This window comes from Colobus angolensis, unplaced genomic scaffold (genome assembly GCF_000951035.1).
Source record: "Colobus angolensis palliatus isolate OR3802 unplaced genomic scaffold, Cang.pa_1.0 Scaffold44, whole genome shotgun sequence".
NCBI lineage: Eukaryota > Metazoa > Chordata > Mammalia > Primates > Cercopithecidae > Colobus > Colobus angolensis.
In genome coordinates, this window is record NW_012117821.1 from 7,345,175 (window position 1) to 7,361,780 (window position 16,606).

Below are 16,606 nucleotides of genomic sequence, written 5' to 3' on the forward strand. Positions count from 1 at the left end.
GCTGGTCTCATTAAGGGATCCTCATGCCTCAGCCTCCCAAAGTGCTGGGATCACTTTAGAAGAGGAGCTGTAGTGTGGTGATGTCTGTTTGGGAATACCTAGGGATCACAACTCTAGCTCCTTCACCCCCCCACACTTTCGTAGGGTCAGCCCTGCTCCCATTTCTTAGCAGGCTGGAATGGGAGGTTAGGGAAGGACATGCCTCTGATCCTCTCTCCAGGGCCTCCTCCCCCAGAATTTACAGGCTGCAGAGGTGGGGTAGGGAACTCCCCAGGCGGCTAGATGGGTCCTGGGTCCTGAAGTTGCGAATTGAATTGGTTCTCCCCCACCCTTGGATGGGAGAAGATGAGGGTGCCTTAGGAAGGCCATCGTGACAATGACAGGATGAGTGGGAGAGTGTGAGCAGGGCCTGTAAGAACCCTGAGGTGAGGTTAGAATGTGGGGATCTCAGCTTGGAGAAGGGGGCCCTGGGGTGCTGACTCAGTGGGTCAGGGCACCCACCCTTGTCTCCTGCCTCCCACCCCAGGGTGCCCTTTGAAGCTGGGAGGGTGCTTTGAGCTGGGGTCTCCTGGCCAGATGCGCTGGGAGAGGGGGTGGAGCCAATCATCCCCCAGGCCTCGCCCTCCCCACCCCCACCTTCAGACTCCCTTCTTGGCCTGGAGACCGTTTCCGGCAGTTGCAGGGGGCACCCATCACCCCCCAGGCTCCCGCCTTGCAGCTGTTCCCCAGCTGCCCTGCCCCACCCCAAAGACAGCTGGGAGCGAGGCCGAGGGAGGGGGCAGGAGTGGCCCAGCTGCTCGGCTCCGGGCTGGGATGGGGAGGGCGGCAACATGAAAGAGCTGGGGCCGGCAGGCAGCAGAGGAAACCACCCCCACCCCTCCCTCGCGGTGGCCTCCCTGCAGGCTCAGCACATCTGGGCCACAGGTCTGTGGGGTGGGGAGACGCGGTTGGATCCCCAACCCTTCCCGGAAAGGGGAGGCGTGATGGCCTCTGGGGGAAGGCAGGAGGGGAGGGCCGTGTGCTGGGGCACCTGTGGCTGCAGCCAGCTCTCCAAGGGGCCACCAGTTTAGGGCAGAGAAGGCCCCTCCGATGACCTCTGGGTGAGCCTGTTCCCTGGGGCAGCCCCAGCTCTTTCTGGGCCTCCTCTGCCCCTGACCCTTTTGGGAGCTGGGTGACAGCTGCTCCTACAAAGCCAGGGACAGCTGGGTGGCTGGGGACAGCTGGGTGGGTTAGCGTCTCCCTGCTTCCCTGGCTGCCTAGGGATCCCCCAAGCCAACTCTGGGCAGCTGCTGCTTCACCTGTAGATGTGTGCGTGAGCGTGTGTTTGTCTGGGGTGGGCTTCAAAGCTGGGACATGGAGGGGCTCGAGCCCATCCCATTCCCACCAGAATGTCCCTTCCAGATATCAGATCTCAGTGGACTGACGCACCTGGAGAAAGGGCCTCACCCCTCAGTCAAAACAAAACTAGGCCAAGTGGGAAAGAAATTGGGCAGCTTTCTGTCTTGGCTCCCAACTCTTGGCATGGGGGATGTCCCAGGGTTCCTGGGAACTGGAGAAAGGGACAGTGAGACAGAAGCAGATGTCAGTGGAGTGAAGTGATTGTCCACCGGCACCTGTCCCCAGGCATCCTGCACCCTGGGCTGGAGGGGCACTGTGCTCCAGACATCTCCCCACTCCCTTTAGCCCCAAACAGGTCCACGGGGAGGGAAGGGGGAGGCCAGCTGTTGTCATAAAGCTCCTGGCTCCCTGCCACACTGGGGAAGGGAACGATGAAGCAAGGGTCCACCATCCCACCCGAGTCATCCTCTACTCGCACAGGGCAGGAAGGCGGAGGCAGTTAGCAAGACTATGACCATGGTTTGGTCTGGCCAGCCCCAAAGTCTTTATTTTTCTTAATTTATTTTTTCCCCTTTGAGACAGGATCTTGCTTTGTTGCCCAGGCTGGAGGGCAGTGGCAAGATCTCAGCTCACTGCAACCTCCACCTCCCAGCCTCAATCAAGCAATCCTCCCACTTCAGTCTCCAGAGTAGCTAGGACCACAGGCCCGCAGCACCACGCCTGGCTAATTTTTCATTTTAGTAGAGATGGGGTTTCACCATGTGACCCAGGCTGGTTTTGAACTCCTGGACTCAAGTGATCATCCACCTTGGTCTCTCAAAGTGCTGGGATTACAGGCGTGAGCCAACATGCTTGGCAAGCCTTTATTTTTCTGAGGGGAGGGGTGGCTAGGGGTCAGTGAGGCTTGGACCACTGGCATGGGACTTTTTTTTTTTGAGATGGAGTCTGGCTCTGTCACCCAGGCTGGAGTGCAGTGGCACAATCTCGGCTCGCTGCAACCTCTGCCTCAGCCTCCTGAGTAGCTGGGACTACAGGCGCCCACCACCATGCTGGCTAACTTTTGTATTTTTAGTAGAGATGAAATTTCACCACGTTGACCAGGCTGGTCTCGAACTCACGACCTCAGGTGATCCGCCCACCTCGGCCTCCCAAAGTGTTGGGATTACAAGCCTGAGCCACTGCGCCTGGCAAGCATGGGACTTTACATGGCTCTCTGCCTTGTCCTGGGCTTCCTGGGGTGGGTGGCATTCAGGCCCTGATTCTGCTCAAACAAGAAGAAAGACAGCTAGGCACCCAGCAGAGTACAGAAGTACATGGGCTGTGGACTTACAGCTCCATGCAGAGCATCAGGCAACAACAGGAGCCTTTTGATGATGAGGCCCCTCTCCAGAGAAGGGCTTTGGGGTGTCCCAGCTTACTCTCCCCACAGTGGCCTCTGTGACAAGCAGCAGGGAGGACCCTGGCCACCCCGATGGCAGCACTTCTCCAACCCCAGGATGTGTCAGAATAGAATTAAAAATGCAAATTCCTCGGCTCTCAGAGATTCCCAATGAGTCTGAGTCTAAGCTGGGCCTCGGGAATCAGCGCCCCTACCCCTCTCTCCTTTTTTTTTTTTTTTTTTTTTGAGCAGGGTCTCACTCTGTTGCTCTGTTGCGCAGGCTGGAGTGCAGTGACTTGATCTAGGCCTGCTGCAACCTCTGCCTCCCAGGCTCAAGCAGTTCTCCCACCTCAGTCCCAGAGTAGCTGGGACCACAGGTGTGGTGCGCGCCACCAAGCCCAACTAATTTTTGTATTTTTTGTAGAAACAGGATTTCGACATGTTGCCCAGGCTGGTCTCAAACCCCTGAGTTCAAGCAATTTGCCTGCCTTGGCCTCCCAAAGTGTCAGGATTACAGGCGTGAGCCATAGCAAGAAATCGGCCCTTTTAACAAGCTCCCAAGACATGCTTGAGACTTTGAGAAGCTCTGCCGAAGTGGATGGAGACAAGATGTCTTTTTCATCTTGCCACCTCACCTCCACCCCTCCCAAGGCCAAAGCCCCAAGTCCAAAGGAAGCATAGACCCGAGTGGTCCCCTCTCCCTATGGGGGCCATGGCCTAGCTAGATTACATTCTGTCTCTATGCCCGCAGCTCTGCACAGTGCCTGGCACAGCGTGTGCACTCAAATATTTGTGGCCTGAAGGAGGTAAAGTTTGCAAGACCCAAGAAAGGTGTTTCTCTTTTGTCCTCAGCTAAGAGCACATTGGCAGAACCTCAAAGAGATGCCAGGGCCCAGGTGGCCTGGGGCTGGGCCTGGGAGGCCCTGGGCAAATATTTGTCAAATGAACCCAAGGCCAAGAGCAGACGGAGTCAGTGTCTGACGAACTGACATTCACAGGCCTGGAACCAGCTGGACCCGGGGGGCAAAATCAAGGCAAGGAGAGCAGGGGCCCCTCCCCACACTGATCCCAGGCCTGGGGTGGGGACAGGGGAACAGGCGAGGCAGGGAGTGGGACTGCGCCATCATGTTTATTAGAAGGTTGGATTTTGGTGTGTGCTCTAGACAGATTACAGAATAAATACCTGCGCCTTGAGAACAGGAAGTCCACGATTCATACAAAGTGCTCACTACAGGAAGTTGCTGTGTCAAAATCCAGGCAAGGACCCAACTCCGGGCAGCCCCTCCTCCCTGCTGACCTCAACAAGGGCTGTGCTATTTTTTTTATTTTATTATTTCTTTTATTTCTCTTTATTATTATTAATATTATTATTATTTGCTTTTAATGTGGTCACTATCATTGGCAAAGTTCCTTTTCCCCTTTCCTGGACATAGGGTTCCTGTCTTTAAAAGATTCCACTCTGAGGCTGAAGGTGCCAAAAGCTGCTTGAGAAGTGGCCTTTGAACTCCGTCTGGGAAGATGGTGAGGAGAAGGAAGCAGGAGAAATCATTCTTGGTTTAAAAAAATAAAAAACAAAAACAAAAGTCCCACAATCTAAAGGTCATTCCTTACTCCATCAGTGATCAAACTGCCCAAAAGGAAAACAAGAGGAGAAGCAAACGTGGGCGTTCCTCCGGGGCAGGGTAAGAAGGGTGGGACCCCCAAGCTTTCAGGGAAGCTAAGGCTCCTTCCAGCCACGGGGGTGTGAAGGGGAAGGAGTAGAGGAAAAAAGGAGAGACAGAAGAGAGCTCAGCGCCTTGACACAGACACTCCCATCTCCAGGGCCACCTGCGGTCCCAGCCCAGGCCAGCTCCCACTGTCACCTCTGCGTCCAGGAGATTCATAATAAAAAAAAAAATCAGAAACAAAGCCAAAACCAAAACCAAATCCAAAAGGAAAAGACCTGGGGCAATGGAATGAGGAAGAGGGGAGGCGAGGAAGGTAGAAGGGCAGGTCTCTGGATGCATAACTCCCGAGCCCGGGGGCCGGGGAGGAAGATTCCCCAGCGCCCCGCCGCCTGCGTGGCGTTAGCTCGTCACGTAGTGTTTGGTGGACGGCTGCCCATACACCCTGTAGAAATCCTGGTGGCCGGGCTGCTGGGAGGCGTCAAGCCAGTCTCTGACCGCCAGACTGGGAAGGGACTGGGGGACGGAGGGTGTGGGCGGGAGCGGGTGTGAGTACTCCTGCGAGGGCACTGTCCAGGGAAAGTGGCCGGAGCGGGGGTAGGGCTGGTGGCCGCCATGGTTGGCCACAGAAGAACAGTAACAGTTGTCCACAGAACAGACGAGAATCTTGCGACCGCCATACTGGGGGAGCATGGGCTGCTGGGCGGCGGAGCCATTGGGATACTGCGATGGGGGGAACACGGGGCTTGAGTGCACTGGTTGGGCGCCGCCCGGCAGGGCCACCAAGTGCTGCGTGGAGCTGCAGGGCCCCAGGGGCTGCCCAGACTGGCCCTCACCGCTGGCTGTGCCCGCCGCCCCGTACTGGCCGCCCACAGGGCCCGACGACGTCTCTAGGAAACTGGCCTCTGGGAAGGCCGTTGAGTGCTTGCGCTTTTCCGCCCCAGAGCTGCTCATGCCACAAGGGTACAGGGGGACACTCTGCAGGAAGGGCACCGGCGTGCTGAAGGGGCCTGTGGAGAGTTGGGGCAAAAGTCGCCAAAGCTCCCGCCCCAAACAACCTAGGCCTCCTCTCCCTGGGTTGGACCTGGGGACCATTGACACTTAGAGGCTCAAGAATGTTACATCTCAGGCGATGCTTGCTCCTCTACAATTAGGAGGTAGAGAATAGTTATATCCCCACTTTAAGTTGAACAAATGGAGGCTGGGGAGGTCATGTTGCTTATGCACTGTCCCACAGCTACAAGTGGCAAAGCCAGGATATGAGGACAGGTCTCCCAGACTGGGCCACACTGCCTCTTGGAGGGAAGGCTCTGGCGCTGAACCCCTCCCCAAAGGGCCCTGTCTCCCTTCGGCGGAACACCCCACCCTCACCTTCTAGCATTTTCCGCAGCTGCTTCTCCTTCTTGGCCACCTCGTTCAGGAAGAGCTTGGAGTTCAGGTGGCCGATCTTAGTGGGGGAAAGGCTGCTGCCTGTGCAGGTCTGGGTCCTGGGGGCAGTGGACGGGGCATCTGCTGTGAGGAGGCATCACCGGTGAGCCCGCCCTACCTCCCCGCCATGGGCCTGGTCCCCCTGCCCTCCCTAGGATGTGCCCCCAGGAGGGCTGGGGCCATCAGCTCACCTGTCCATCAGGATTTTCACAGACTTGGTGTTCTGTTGGGGGAAAGAAAAGGGTCAAGTCAGTGTAAAAGGCAGCCCAGGGAGAGCCTGGGGAGAGGGGAAGACAAAAGCTGCCCCCCGAGTCTCCCCCAGGCCAGGTGGATCCTCTCATTCTGGACAGAAAGTGGCAGGGGTTGGGGTGGCCATTTGCGGAAGAAGAGCTAACATTTACTGAGCTCTTGCCACGTGACCCAGGCATTGTAAGTGCTTTCTGTGCATCTATAACTTCATCCAGATAGCTACCCAAGAAGAAGGGCTCTGCAGGCCCACACTGTTTTAGCTCAAGTCTTTGGGGCCAGATGTGTTTTGGGATTTGGAAATTTTTTTGATTTCAGAAGGAATGTATAGTGCCTATATCATATATTACATATCATCCCCAGCAAGACACAACAATCTAATACATCACCGTTTCTGCAGCAAAATGTTTGAATTTTCATACCAAGTGAGATAAAGACCACAAATTGCCTAACATCAGTTCAGGTCAATTTTTGCTGTTAAATTAGATGCCAAAACTTGTTTCTGTTAGTTTTCAGAGATGTTTATAAATATGGAATTGTGGATAAAGAATAGTAGCCCTGTATCATCAACACTACTTTGCAGGTGAGGGAACAAGGTCTGGGATGTACCTATGACTTGCCCAAGGTCACAGTGCTAGAAAGAACAGGCAGGTGGATTTGAACCCATGCACGCTGGCTCCAAAGGCAAGGGCATGTGAGCTACAGGTCGGGGAAACTGCAGATCCCAATTTGGAAATGGCCCTCTGGGTGCCCACAGCCTGGTCCTGGGCCCAGCTCACCTTCATGAAGCTGACATCCTCCGTCTTATCAAAGAGCAGCTGCAGGGAGCCCAGCAGCTTCTTGGCCTCCTGCATGCGCTCCCCGAGGTGCAGCGCCTGCGCTGCGTTCTCGCTGCAGAACTTGGCCTGGGCCTTGTCCAGGACCTCCACTGTCTGCCGCAGATCCTCGTCCAGCAGTTGGTGCAGTTTCTCGTACTGCAGCCGAACTTCCTCCTTCAGTTGGCTCACTTTCTCCTGTGAGTACAGGAGGTAGGAGTGGGCAGGCAGGTGAGCACTGGAGACCTTTGGTTTCCCCCTCTTACCCATCTCACATCCTAGAACCCCAAGTTACCAGGCTGCCCCCAGGCTCCCAGGGGCAAGGTCTGACCTGCCAGTTCCCCACTGGTAGCACAGGGCTCTGGGCCAGCATCCCTTGGCACCAGTGGGTATCCACGGACAGTTCACTGAATGACTGATGGAGTGGTTCTGGCGTAGAGCCACACAATCAATCCTTAGTAAGGAACTCACCCAAAGCCCTGCACTCAAGCCACCCCCATCCCTCAGCATGGCCTTGGGCTTAGCTACCTCCACCAGGCGCTTGTCTGACTCGAGTTTGTACAGCTGGTCCTCAATGTCCTGCTCTCGCTCCTCCAGCCGGTCCTGCTGCTTCATGAGCATCTTCTGCAGGGACAGTTGGATGGGGGTGTCAGAGGGGCTGCGGCTCCAACCCTGACCCATGCTTCCCTCTGCACAACACATGCATCCTATGGATCCTTTGACCCGATGGCACCAAGCCTCTGCCACCCAGCCCCTCTGGGCCCCTCCAATCCCAGGGGCCTACTACCAGCTCTCCCCAGAATAGCTTCCCATGCATATTTATTTATTCATTTATTTTTTAGATGGAGTCTCATTCTGTTGCCCAGGCTGGAGTGCAGTGGTGCAATCTCGGCTCACTATAACATCTGCCTCCCGGGTTCAAGTGATTCTCCTGCCTTAGTCTCCCGAGTAGCTGGGATTACAGGCGTGCTCCACAACGCCCACCTAATTTTTTTGTAGTTTTAGTAGAGACGGGGTTTCACCATGTTGGCCAGGCTCGTCTCAAACTAATGACCTCAAATGATCTGCCCGCCTTGGCCTCCCAAAGTGCAGGGATTATGGGTGTGAGCCACCACGCCCAGCCCCCATGCATAGTTAAACCCTGAGCTTTCTGAGGCAGGGCTACACCAACCTCTGTTCTAAGCACTTTTCCTGTACAGATTTATCTAATCATCCCAGTAATGTCATAAGGTAAGTACTATCATTATTCTCATTTCACAGAAGAGGAAACTGAGGCCTGGAGAGGTTAAGTAATTTGCCCATAGTCATGCAGTTTGTAAATAGCAGAGCTTGGGCACAAACCCAGGTGATCTGGCAGCAGGGTCCACTCTTACCCAGTCTGTGCTGCCTCTCCCTGGGGAGTGTCATCTAAGAGATAAGTACCCTAAGATGCAGGGGGTCAAATTCCCTTCCAAAGCCACATGAGCCTCTGTCCCAGTCCAAAGATCTCACTTTATACTCGCCTTACATTAGGGGGCATCAAGCCTGCCACCCCCTCCCTTGTTCTTAAGACCAAGAGCTAGGACTCTGGAGTCCTGGCTAGCTCCCTCAGCTCCTCAGTGGGACCCAGGCAGAAAGGAGATTTGGGGTCTCCTAAGACCTGAGGCCAGGCTGCTGGAAGGTGCTGGACCAAGCTGCCCTTCTCAGCTCATAATCTCCTGTCCCCACAACCCCTTCCCTGCCAGCCACTTCATCTCTCCTGCCCTCTTCTCACCAGATATGCCTCTTCAGACAGGCTCTCTCCCCGGCTCAAAAACTCTCTGTGACTCCCTGCTATCAACTCCTTTAGCATGGCAATGAAGACTCTTTTACATCCTGACTCTTCCAGCCGGCTGGGCTGGTATCCTGTCCCCAACACTCTGCACATGGAAACTCCCTGCCTCTCTAGGTACATTCTTCTGCAGCCCACAGTGCCTCCTCCCTCCCTTGTCTATCCTTCAAGGCTCAATTTAAGTCCCTACTCCTCTAGGAAACTTTCCATGACCCCCGCTCTGAGGCTGTGCAGGTCCCTCCCTGTCCTGGCTACGGGGTGGGGCTGTCCCATTCTGCCCTCCCTCTCAAGTTGTGCTGTCTAATATGGTAGCCACTAGTCATATGTAGCTATTTAAATCCAAGTTAACAAAAAATAAAAAATAAGGTCGGGCACTGTGGCTCATGCCTATAATCCCAGCACTTTGGGAGGCCAAGGCGGGCGGATCACCTGAGGTCAGGAGTTTGAGACCAGCTTGACTAACATGGAGAAACCCAGTATCTACTAAAAATACAAAATCAGCTGGGCGAGGTGGTGCATGCCTGTAATCCCAGCTACTCAGGAGGCTGAGGCAGAAGAACCCGAGAGGCGAAGGTTGCAGTGAGCCAAGATCACGCCATTGCACTCCAGCCTGGGCAACAAGAGCGAAAGTCTGTCTCAAAAAAAAACAACAAAAGTTAAATATCAGTTCCTTATGCACCAGCCGCATTTCAAGTGCCCAGTACCTACGTATCACTAGTCTCAGATATTAAAGTTACGAAATGTTGCCATCATGCAGAAGTTCTATTAGACAGCACTATTCTGGAGTCTTCTAATTGCCTCACAAACCATGGTCTCATCTCCCTACAAGACAGGGCCTCTTAAGAACGGGGATTTGCTGCTGTCTTTCTCCACTTCCCTTCAGAGACCGGCCACACAAAGGCCTGGGCGGCTTGAGATGCATAACAAATTCACTCAATAAGCCCGTGGGTTCCACATACAAAATAAAATTCGCAAAGCAGCTCTGTGTAACCACAGACATTCACAGTAACTGTCATGCCGCAAGGAGTGGTTCTCTTTCTTCCTCTGTGGGGGCCTCAGAGTAGCCCTCCAGTTCAACACCATGACTCCCACCCCAGTCACACCCAGCTGGCCCCCCGAAGACAAGCTGCCATCAATCCCTTCCTCATCCCACCAGCCCATTTTATGTAGGGGCAAACCAAGGCCCACCAGAGACTTCAGCCAGACCCCATTTTGTGTTGGAGGCTACTCTGGAAATAACCAGAACCCTGGGAGCAGGAGGAAGTGTGAGGGTGAGGCTTTCACCTCATAAGCTGGGTGCAAGGGGCCCACACACAACTTAACCTTTCAGTGACCCAGGACAGGACTTCTAAAAGAACCAGACCCGGGAGACCTTGCTCTGCCCCCAGAAGCACCAAGAGGCACAGGAATCTGCTGCCAGCCCAAGGGGTCAGAGCCCGACAGCACACACAGCATGGGCGGGCAGGCGCAGGGGCGCCCGGCACAAAGCTGCACATGCACATAAGAATACCTTGCCACCTGAGCCCCGAGCCTGCCTCAGGTATGCTGGCGGGCACAGCCACAGGTGCAAACGCACTTGACCCAACCCCCTCACAGGGAAGGTTGGACCTCCTTGGAGGCCCCAGACAATGGCGAGAGGCCTGGCACGATGGTGAGGAGGCCAGGACACTCCAGGAACATCAGGCCTGCTGACCTCCCCTGGAACAATTGGCTCTCAAATTCTTGCCTGCTGGCTGCCCCATGCCTACCCTCAGGAGGACAAGGTCCCCCTCAGGTACTCCTCAGAGTTCAGGTCACTCCCTTCATCCAGTGCTCAGGACATCTGAAAGGCCCTGCTGGCTCCACACATCTCTCACCACGGGCTTCCTGAATGGCTGCTTCTCCACGACCAAACCCACCAGGAGCTGGTTCAGGGCAGACTCAAGTGAGTCCCAGGGGAAGGGTAGGAAAGAGGCAGCTCCAAGGCCTCCAGGGAGACGGGGACTAGGTGGGGCCCAGGGAGGACCTTCACACCCCCAGCCCTGCCTATCGGGCCTCAGGCCTTCGATGATCTGCCCGGAGCCTGTGAGGACAAAAGTATGAAGAATCAGGAGCCACCATTCCCACCCTCCACCACCTGGGCCACCATTCCTCAGCTTTACCATTGCTCCCTCTGACTCCCCTCCCGGCCTGGAGCAGGGAACCCTGAGTCCTTACAGTCCTGCCCCAGGGAAGCCTCATGTCCCTCTGGAGCATGACTGGCCACACCAGCTGCCATTTTTGATGCCAGACCAGACTGGGCAGATGGGTGAGGCTTGGGGACTCTGGGCTGTATAAAAGTTAATAAATAATAATAATAAAACCCTCAAGTCAACCTTGAAGAGAAACAAGGTCAGGAGGAAACAGGGCCCCAGGGACTGGGAAAGAGGCAGTTTCTAGGTTTTCAGACAAGACCAGCGCTGGCTCCAGAAGCCCCTGTGGTAGTGGGAGAGGCAGAGCAGGGAGGGGCAAGAAGAGGGGGCTGGGCAGCCTCTTCCTGCTCAGGTCCCTGCCCGGTGACTCTCCGGCCAGCTCCAGCTCTGGCTCCAGCCCCCTCCTCAGAGCCACCCCATCCTAACCCTCCCCTACTCCTCCCCGTGGTCCCTGTCCCCATCTCTCCCTGGGTCTCTGGGCCCACAGCACTCTCCCCTTTCCTCAGAAAAGCTTCTGCCTGCCCTAAACCCCCTTTCCATGCCTCAAGCCTCTGCCTTGGGCTATCATGTGAACCCCAGGCTGGGGAAACCACAGGCCACAGAGGGAAGGAGCTCCAGGGCAGGCGCCAGGGCAAGGAGAGAGGCAGCACCTCAGATGCGAGCCCGGCAGACCCCAGAGAGGGCTTCCCAGCTGCAGAGTGGAATTAGCTTTTGCCATGCAGAGAGCAGCGCTCTGGGGCAGCAGAACAAAGAGGCGAGAGAGAAAGCCCCCCTTTGTCTGGCTTTGAATGCCAGGCCAGCCGGGAAGGAAGGCTTTCCCAGAGCCAGGGAGGAGGCCAGCCAGGCCAGCCTGCTCTGCCCGGGGCAGGGGCCCAAGCCGGGCTTGCTCCACCTTGCCAGACTGTGCCCAATACAATAGCACAGGACCCATTCGGCTCCTACCTCCAATACCCGCCACAGGCTCACTCCAAGGGGAAGCCCATCTTTCCCTCCTTTCCCTGACACCCCCACCACAGGGGGACGTCCCAGGACCCCTGACAAACTCACAGCCACCAAGCAAGGATCATCTGAGCAGGCACTCACACAGCAGCACAGCAGTGCTGCCAACTGTCAGGAAGGCACACTCAACTTCAACTCACAGGCACTCAGCAGGCCTGGTAGGCAGACACGGCCGCGCAACTAGGGACTGAAGTCAGGCACGCTGCGCCTTCTCAGAGACACGCATGTGAGATGCAAAAAAATCAGTCACATCCAAGATACACGACCCAGATATGCTGGCTACACATGCACACACACACACACCTGCAGACAGACACGGACGTGCGGCCACCCAGGGCTGCAGGAGTCAGAGTAATCAATATTGTGTGCATGACAGGTGCAGCAGGATCCTGGGATGGGGGTGGGCAGCTGGGCCTCTGCCTGAGAGAGGGGCAACGGAGGAAGGCCAAGCCAGGGTCTCCTTCCACGAAGACTCGGGGTGGCCAGAGAAGGGGCCACATGATCCTCACACCACACACACACGTGCATGCACACAAACACACACACTCCTGCAGGAGTATGGTCTGCTGTGGGGAGATGGAGCAGAGAGGTCTGCACTGCTGGAGTCAGGCTGCAGCCCCAGCCTCAGCACCAGCCCCAGTAGAGCCAGCCCTCACTCTCACTGCGCACTCAGAGACAGACAAATGGAGAGGAAACCCAGGATTCCCTCCAGGGTCTCAGGGTGACCCCTCCAGCCACCGGCAATGTGCACAGGATCTCCTCACTCCAAGCAGGGGCAGATCCCACACTGGCCCAAGCAGTGGGATCTCCTCCCCCAGAGAATACCTCTTCTTGACTCTGAACCTCTGAGAATGCAAGGAACAGGGTCCTAGCAACATGTTCAGCCTTGCTCTGGGACGCCAGGGATGATGCAGAAACACAACTGTAACTGCACAAGACTCAAGCAGATACACCTGCATAGACACACACGCACCACATACCTGCAGGCCCCTCACACATGCAACCGGGCCTGCACTTGGGTCTTCTTTCCATGTCGTGGGGGGTCATGAGATAAGGACACCCTCCCCAGCTCCCACCAGTCCTTCATTGCTCTAGATGAACTCCTGAACCTGGGGGCCAGGAGGGGTCTGATCACTCAGGACTGCCAGGCCTGAGCCCACCTGGATGTCCAAATCTTGGGCCCTTAGCTTCCCCACAACCTCATGGGAGAGCACATTTAGGATCTAGGCACATCCTAGAGAATGGTCTCGGGACCATCCAGTGAGTATTCAGGACTCAAGGCAATGTGGCCGACACACTGGCTTCCCAAGGGAAGATTAGGGCAACAACCTGCTTGGGCCTGATTCTGAGAGTCCCCCTTGTAGTCCCCCAGGATGGATGGAGGCCCTGCTTGCCCTCCTGCTGGGTCCCTGCTCTAAGGCATGGCCCATGTACACCTGTGGATGCTTCGAGTATGTGATGGTGAGGCCACCAGGGAGGGATTAATCTGGGTTTCCTATTTCTAGCCAATTGACAGGCATGTCAGCAATCCCCCTGGGAGGGCAGAAAAGGATGCACAAGAAGCAGAGCCTAGATTTTAACGCAAATGCCAGGTCTCTGTGCTTCTGTCCCTGTATCCTGGGGAATTCTGTGGCCCTCGCCCACAATACCAGCAGAGGCCCTTAAGGCAGACTCCCTCCAGCAAGGGAAAAGGGGCCAAGGAAAAGAGCTCCACCCACTGCCCCTGTTTGGCCTACAGAGAGTGCAGAGGGTTCTTCCATTCAGGTTCCTATGGCTCACCCCCTCCTCTCCCTCCTGGGAGGGCAGGCAGTGCCCCTATTCCTCCACATTCAATAAGTCAAACTCACACTTGAGTGACACTGGGCTACTGAAGGGTTTCCAACCCCAGTGGCCTGGGGCACCAGAAAGAATCAGAGGCCTCCGGAGGAGGAACCTGGAGAAGGATGGGGCTCAGGCTGCCACTGCAGGGCACAGCTGCTGAACATACAGAATTGCACATCTGGCCCTGGCAACCCACTACTTCTGAGCCTGCCCACACCAGGCACAAGAAAGCACACGCACGCACACGCACGCGCACGCACACACACGTACACACACCCTGCGGAGTTGTGGACAAAGTTCAGTGCCTGCTTCCATCCAATCCACGAGTCTGGAAATGAGGGGCCTACTGGGGGGAACCCCAGGGAATACTCTGCACGCACATGCCACCCACCCACCCCTGCCTGCGCCCCAAACTGTAGAGATGGGAGACAGGTGCATTGGAGGGCGAAGCACACAGTCTCAAAGACACTCAAAAACACAGACACCTAAAGCTATCCTCCTACACCAAGTCAGGTATAATTATGTTTTCTCCCCCACCCCAATTAAAGACGTCCCTAGCACTCAGACCAGCTACAGCAGCACTGTGGGTGCAAGCAGGCATCTGCACATCGCCCAGGTTACTGCCCCTCCCCTGTTCCTTTCAGCCACATCTCCTTTCCCCTCCTCTCATTTTCCACTGCCAATCCCAGGACAGAACTGGACAGCCCTCCTTTCTCCTGCCTCTGCACTTTTCCCGGCCTCCTCCCCCAGCCCTTCCATCTTTATTAATAGCAGCAGCTTCCCAATACTGGGGAAAGTGTGGGCTGTGCCTGCCCTGAACTGGGGTGGAGGACACCCTTCCTTTAAGAAACCAGAGGCCTATCCTGGCACACAAACCCAGGGCTAGTCCATCCGATTGGAAACTAATTATACAGTAAATCGTATTTGCTGTCCCTGCCCCAGCCTGTGGTGGCCCTCCTGCCTTTTGTTGGTTGTATGTGTATGTTTTTTAATTGCTCAACAGTGACTCATTCTGACTGGTCCCCCCATACAGGAAACAGCCCCATCTCCAATCATGCCCTGAACAGAGCTTCCTCATACCCAGCCTCCCCACTGGCCTCCACTAACCTCCAGGGATCCCCACCCAGAGACACTCCCAGTCCCACCAGAGCGCAGCCTAGCCCCCAGATATCACACCCAGGCCCCAGGCCCCAGGTCCCAGGCCCCAAGGTGGGGCTTCAGAGAAGACTCCTCGTGTCAGACCAACCCCTTCCTTTCGGTATGACTCAACCCTGAAAGCCAGAGGACTGGGGAGGGACCTAGGAGGAGCCCCCTCCACTGAAGGGGACGGAAGTATTGCCTCAGTCAGCTCCAAAACTAGGCCCAGAGGCCTGAGGGGGGAGGCGGTTTGACATTGGCCGCGGCCGCAGGGTGTATACAATGGGAGGGGACGCGGTTCTGTAATCACCCAGCCGGCAGCCCAGGGGAGCCAGCTGCCTGAAACCAGATTTCAAGGCGGCTCAACCTTAAACCCACAGGATTCTTTTTCCGTCTTCCACTTCCCCTCCCCAATTGTGGGAGGGCAGCGAGAGGGCTGGGCTAGGCGAGAGGGCCAGGATGATGAAGACACATACTTGAAGGTTTGTTCATGCGGCCCGTGCGACACACAGGCAAGGGCAGCGATTCTCACACAGGGAGAGCCGGCTCTCGAGAGGAATCCAAATAGCGGAGCCGCTGTCCGGGCCTCGCTGGCTACCCAGGCCCTGTCCAGAGAGATGGCCGGAGTTCTGCTCTCCCTCCGGAAGCTCCCCCCACCCCCCCAACGTGTTTCCAATAGCGCTGAAAACTAACATGGCTGCTTTTGTTTACTTCCTCATTGGTATGCCAGCATCATGGATCATGTCAGCCACAGCAGCGGCACCGGGACACTCATTACATAAACAGCAGCTGGAGAGGCAGGACCGGGGTCACTGCCTCGGTGACTTCCCGTAGGGCCTACAGCAACAAGGCTGGGGGAGGGAGCTGCGCACCACAGAAAAGCAACACCCAGACTCTACCCCTGACGGTCCCACACCCTAATCCCATAAAGCACTCAGAAGACGGACCCTGTGCGCACAGGTGCGAGAATGTACCAAGTAGCGACCCGGGGCCCTTCTTCCCAGGACCCTGTCCCCAAACTTTCAGAGAAGAGTTTGGCCAGGGGTTACTGGCCTGATGTCAGAAGAGTCAGCCTGTCGGGATGGGTGGTCCCCGGGAGGGAGGGAGGGAGGAAGGAAGGGACTGTGTGTGTCTGTGTGTGTGCGTGCGCGCGCGCGCGTGTAGGGTACTTGCCCGGATTTCATTCCTTCGGATCTCCACGTCGCACACCGAGTGTCCCTGATGCGCGCCGCTGTAGTAGCAGCAGTACTGGCACACGGCCACCTGCTCGGCCTCGCAGTGGTAGAGGCGGTAGGCGTTGTGCTGCGGGCAGCTCCAGGCCCGCACGTCGTCCGCCTCCACCAGGAGGTGCCCGCGGGCGGTGGAGGGCTGCTGCAGGTGCGTCTGCACGTGGGACTGGCAGCAGGGCGCCTCGCAGCGCAGGCAGACCTTCTGGGCTGGCAGCGGGGGGCCGCGGCGGCAGAACACGCAGTGCAGCGCCGCCGGCGGCTTCTCCACGTGCAGGGCGTTGAACTTCTCCACGATGTTGGTGAGCTTCAGGTTCTTCTCCAGGCCCGGCTTCTGGTTGTAGGCCTGGTTGCACTCTGGGCAGCGCACGAGGCCGCTGTCCTTAGCCCACGCCTCCCCGATGCAGCCCCGGCAGAAGTTGTGTTTGCACGGCAGCTGCACTGGTTCCACGAAGACGTGCAGGCAGATGGGGCAGATGAGCTCCTCCTCGAAGCAGTTCTTCCAATTCTCCGCCATGGCGGCCGCGGGCAGGGGGGCCGGGGCAGGCCTCCCCGACTCCCCAGCCCCGGGGG

At 56.6% G+C, this 16,606-nt stretch overlaps 1 protein-coding gene across 2 annotated transcripts; it reads right to left on the bottom strand.

The window, feature by feature from the left end:
• Window positions 1-3,825: 3,825 nt before the first annotated feature.
• TRIM8 (tripartite motif containing 8) lies at window positions 3,826-16,600 on the bottom strand. 2 transcript variants are annotated; one of them, XM_011957377.1, is made up of 6 exons: window positions 15,981-16,600; window positions 7,398-7,493; window positions 6,834-7,067; window positions 6,000-6,031; window positions 5,752-5,867; window positions 3,827-5,390 (listed from the first exon to the last, which is right to left on the bottom strand). In XM_011957377.1, exons 1-6 carry the CDS (start codon window positions 16,548-16,550, stop codon window positions 4,783-4,785), a joined length of 1,656 nt encoding a protein of 551 aa, XP_011812767.1. In that variant the 5' UTR covers window positions 16,551-16,600; the 3' UTR covers window positions 3,827-4,782. The 2 variants fall into 2 exon arrangements, with proteins under 2 accessions (XP_011812768.1, XP_011812767.1); XM_011957378.1 differs by lacking the exon at window positions 7,398-7,493 and having other exon boundaries at window positions 3,826-5,390.
• Between the last annotated feature and the right edge of the window lie 6 nt (window positions 16,601-16,606).

Excerpts from the sequence above, each read along its gene's own strand:
- TRIM8 (XM_011957377.1), bottom strand. The coding sequence starts at position 16,550 with ATGGCGGAGAATTGGAAGAACTGCTTCGAGGAGGAGCTCATCTGCCCC. Across the intron at positions 6,032-6,833 it reads AGGATGTCAGCTTCATGAAG|AACACCAAGTCTGTGAAAAT; the intron begins GTGAGCTGGGCC and ends TTCCCCCAACAG. Across the intron at positions 5,391-5,751 it reads GCTGCGGAAAATGCTAGAAG|GCCCCTTCAGCACGCCGGTG; the intron begins GTGAGGGTGGGG and ends AACTCTCCACAG.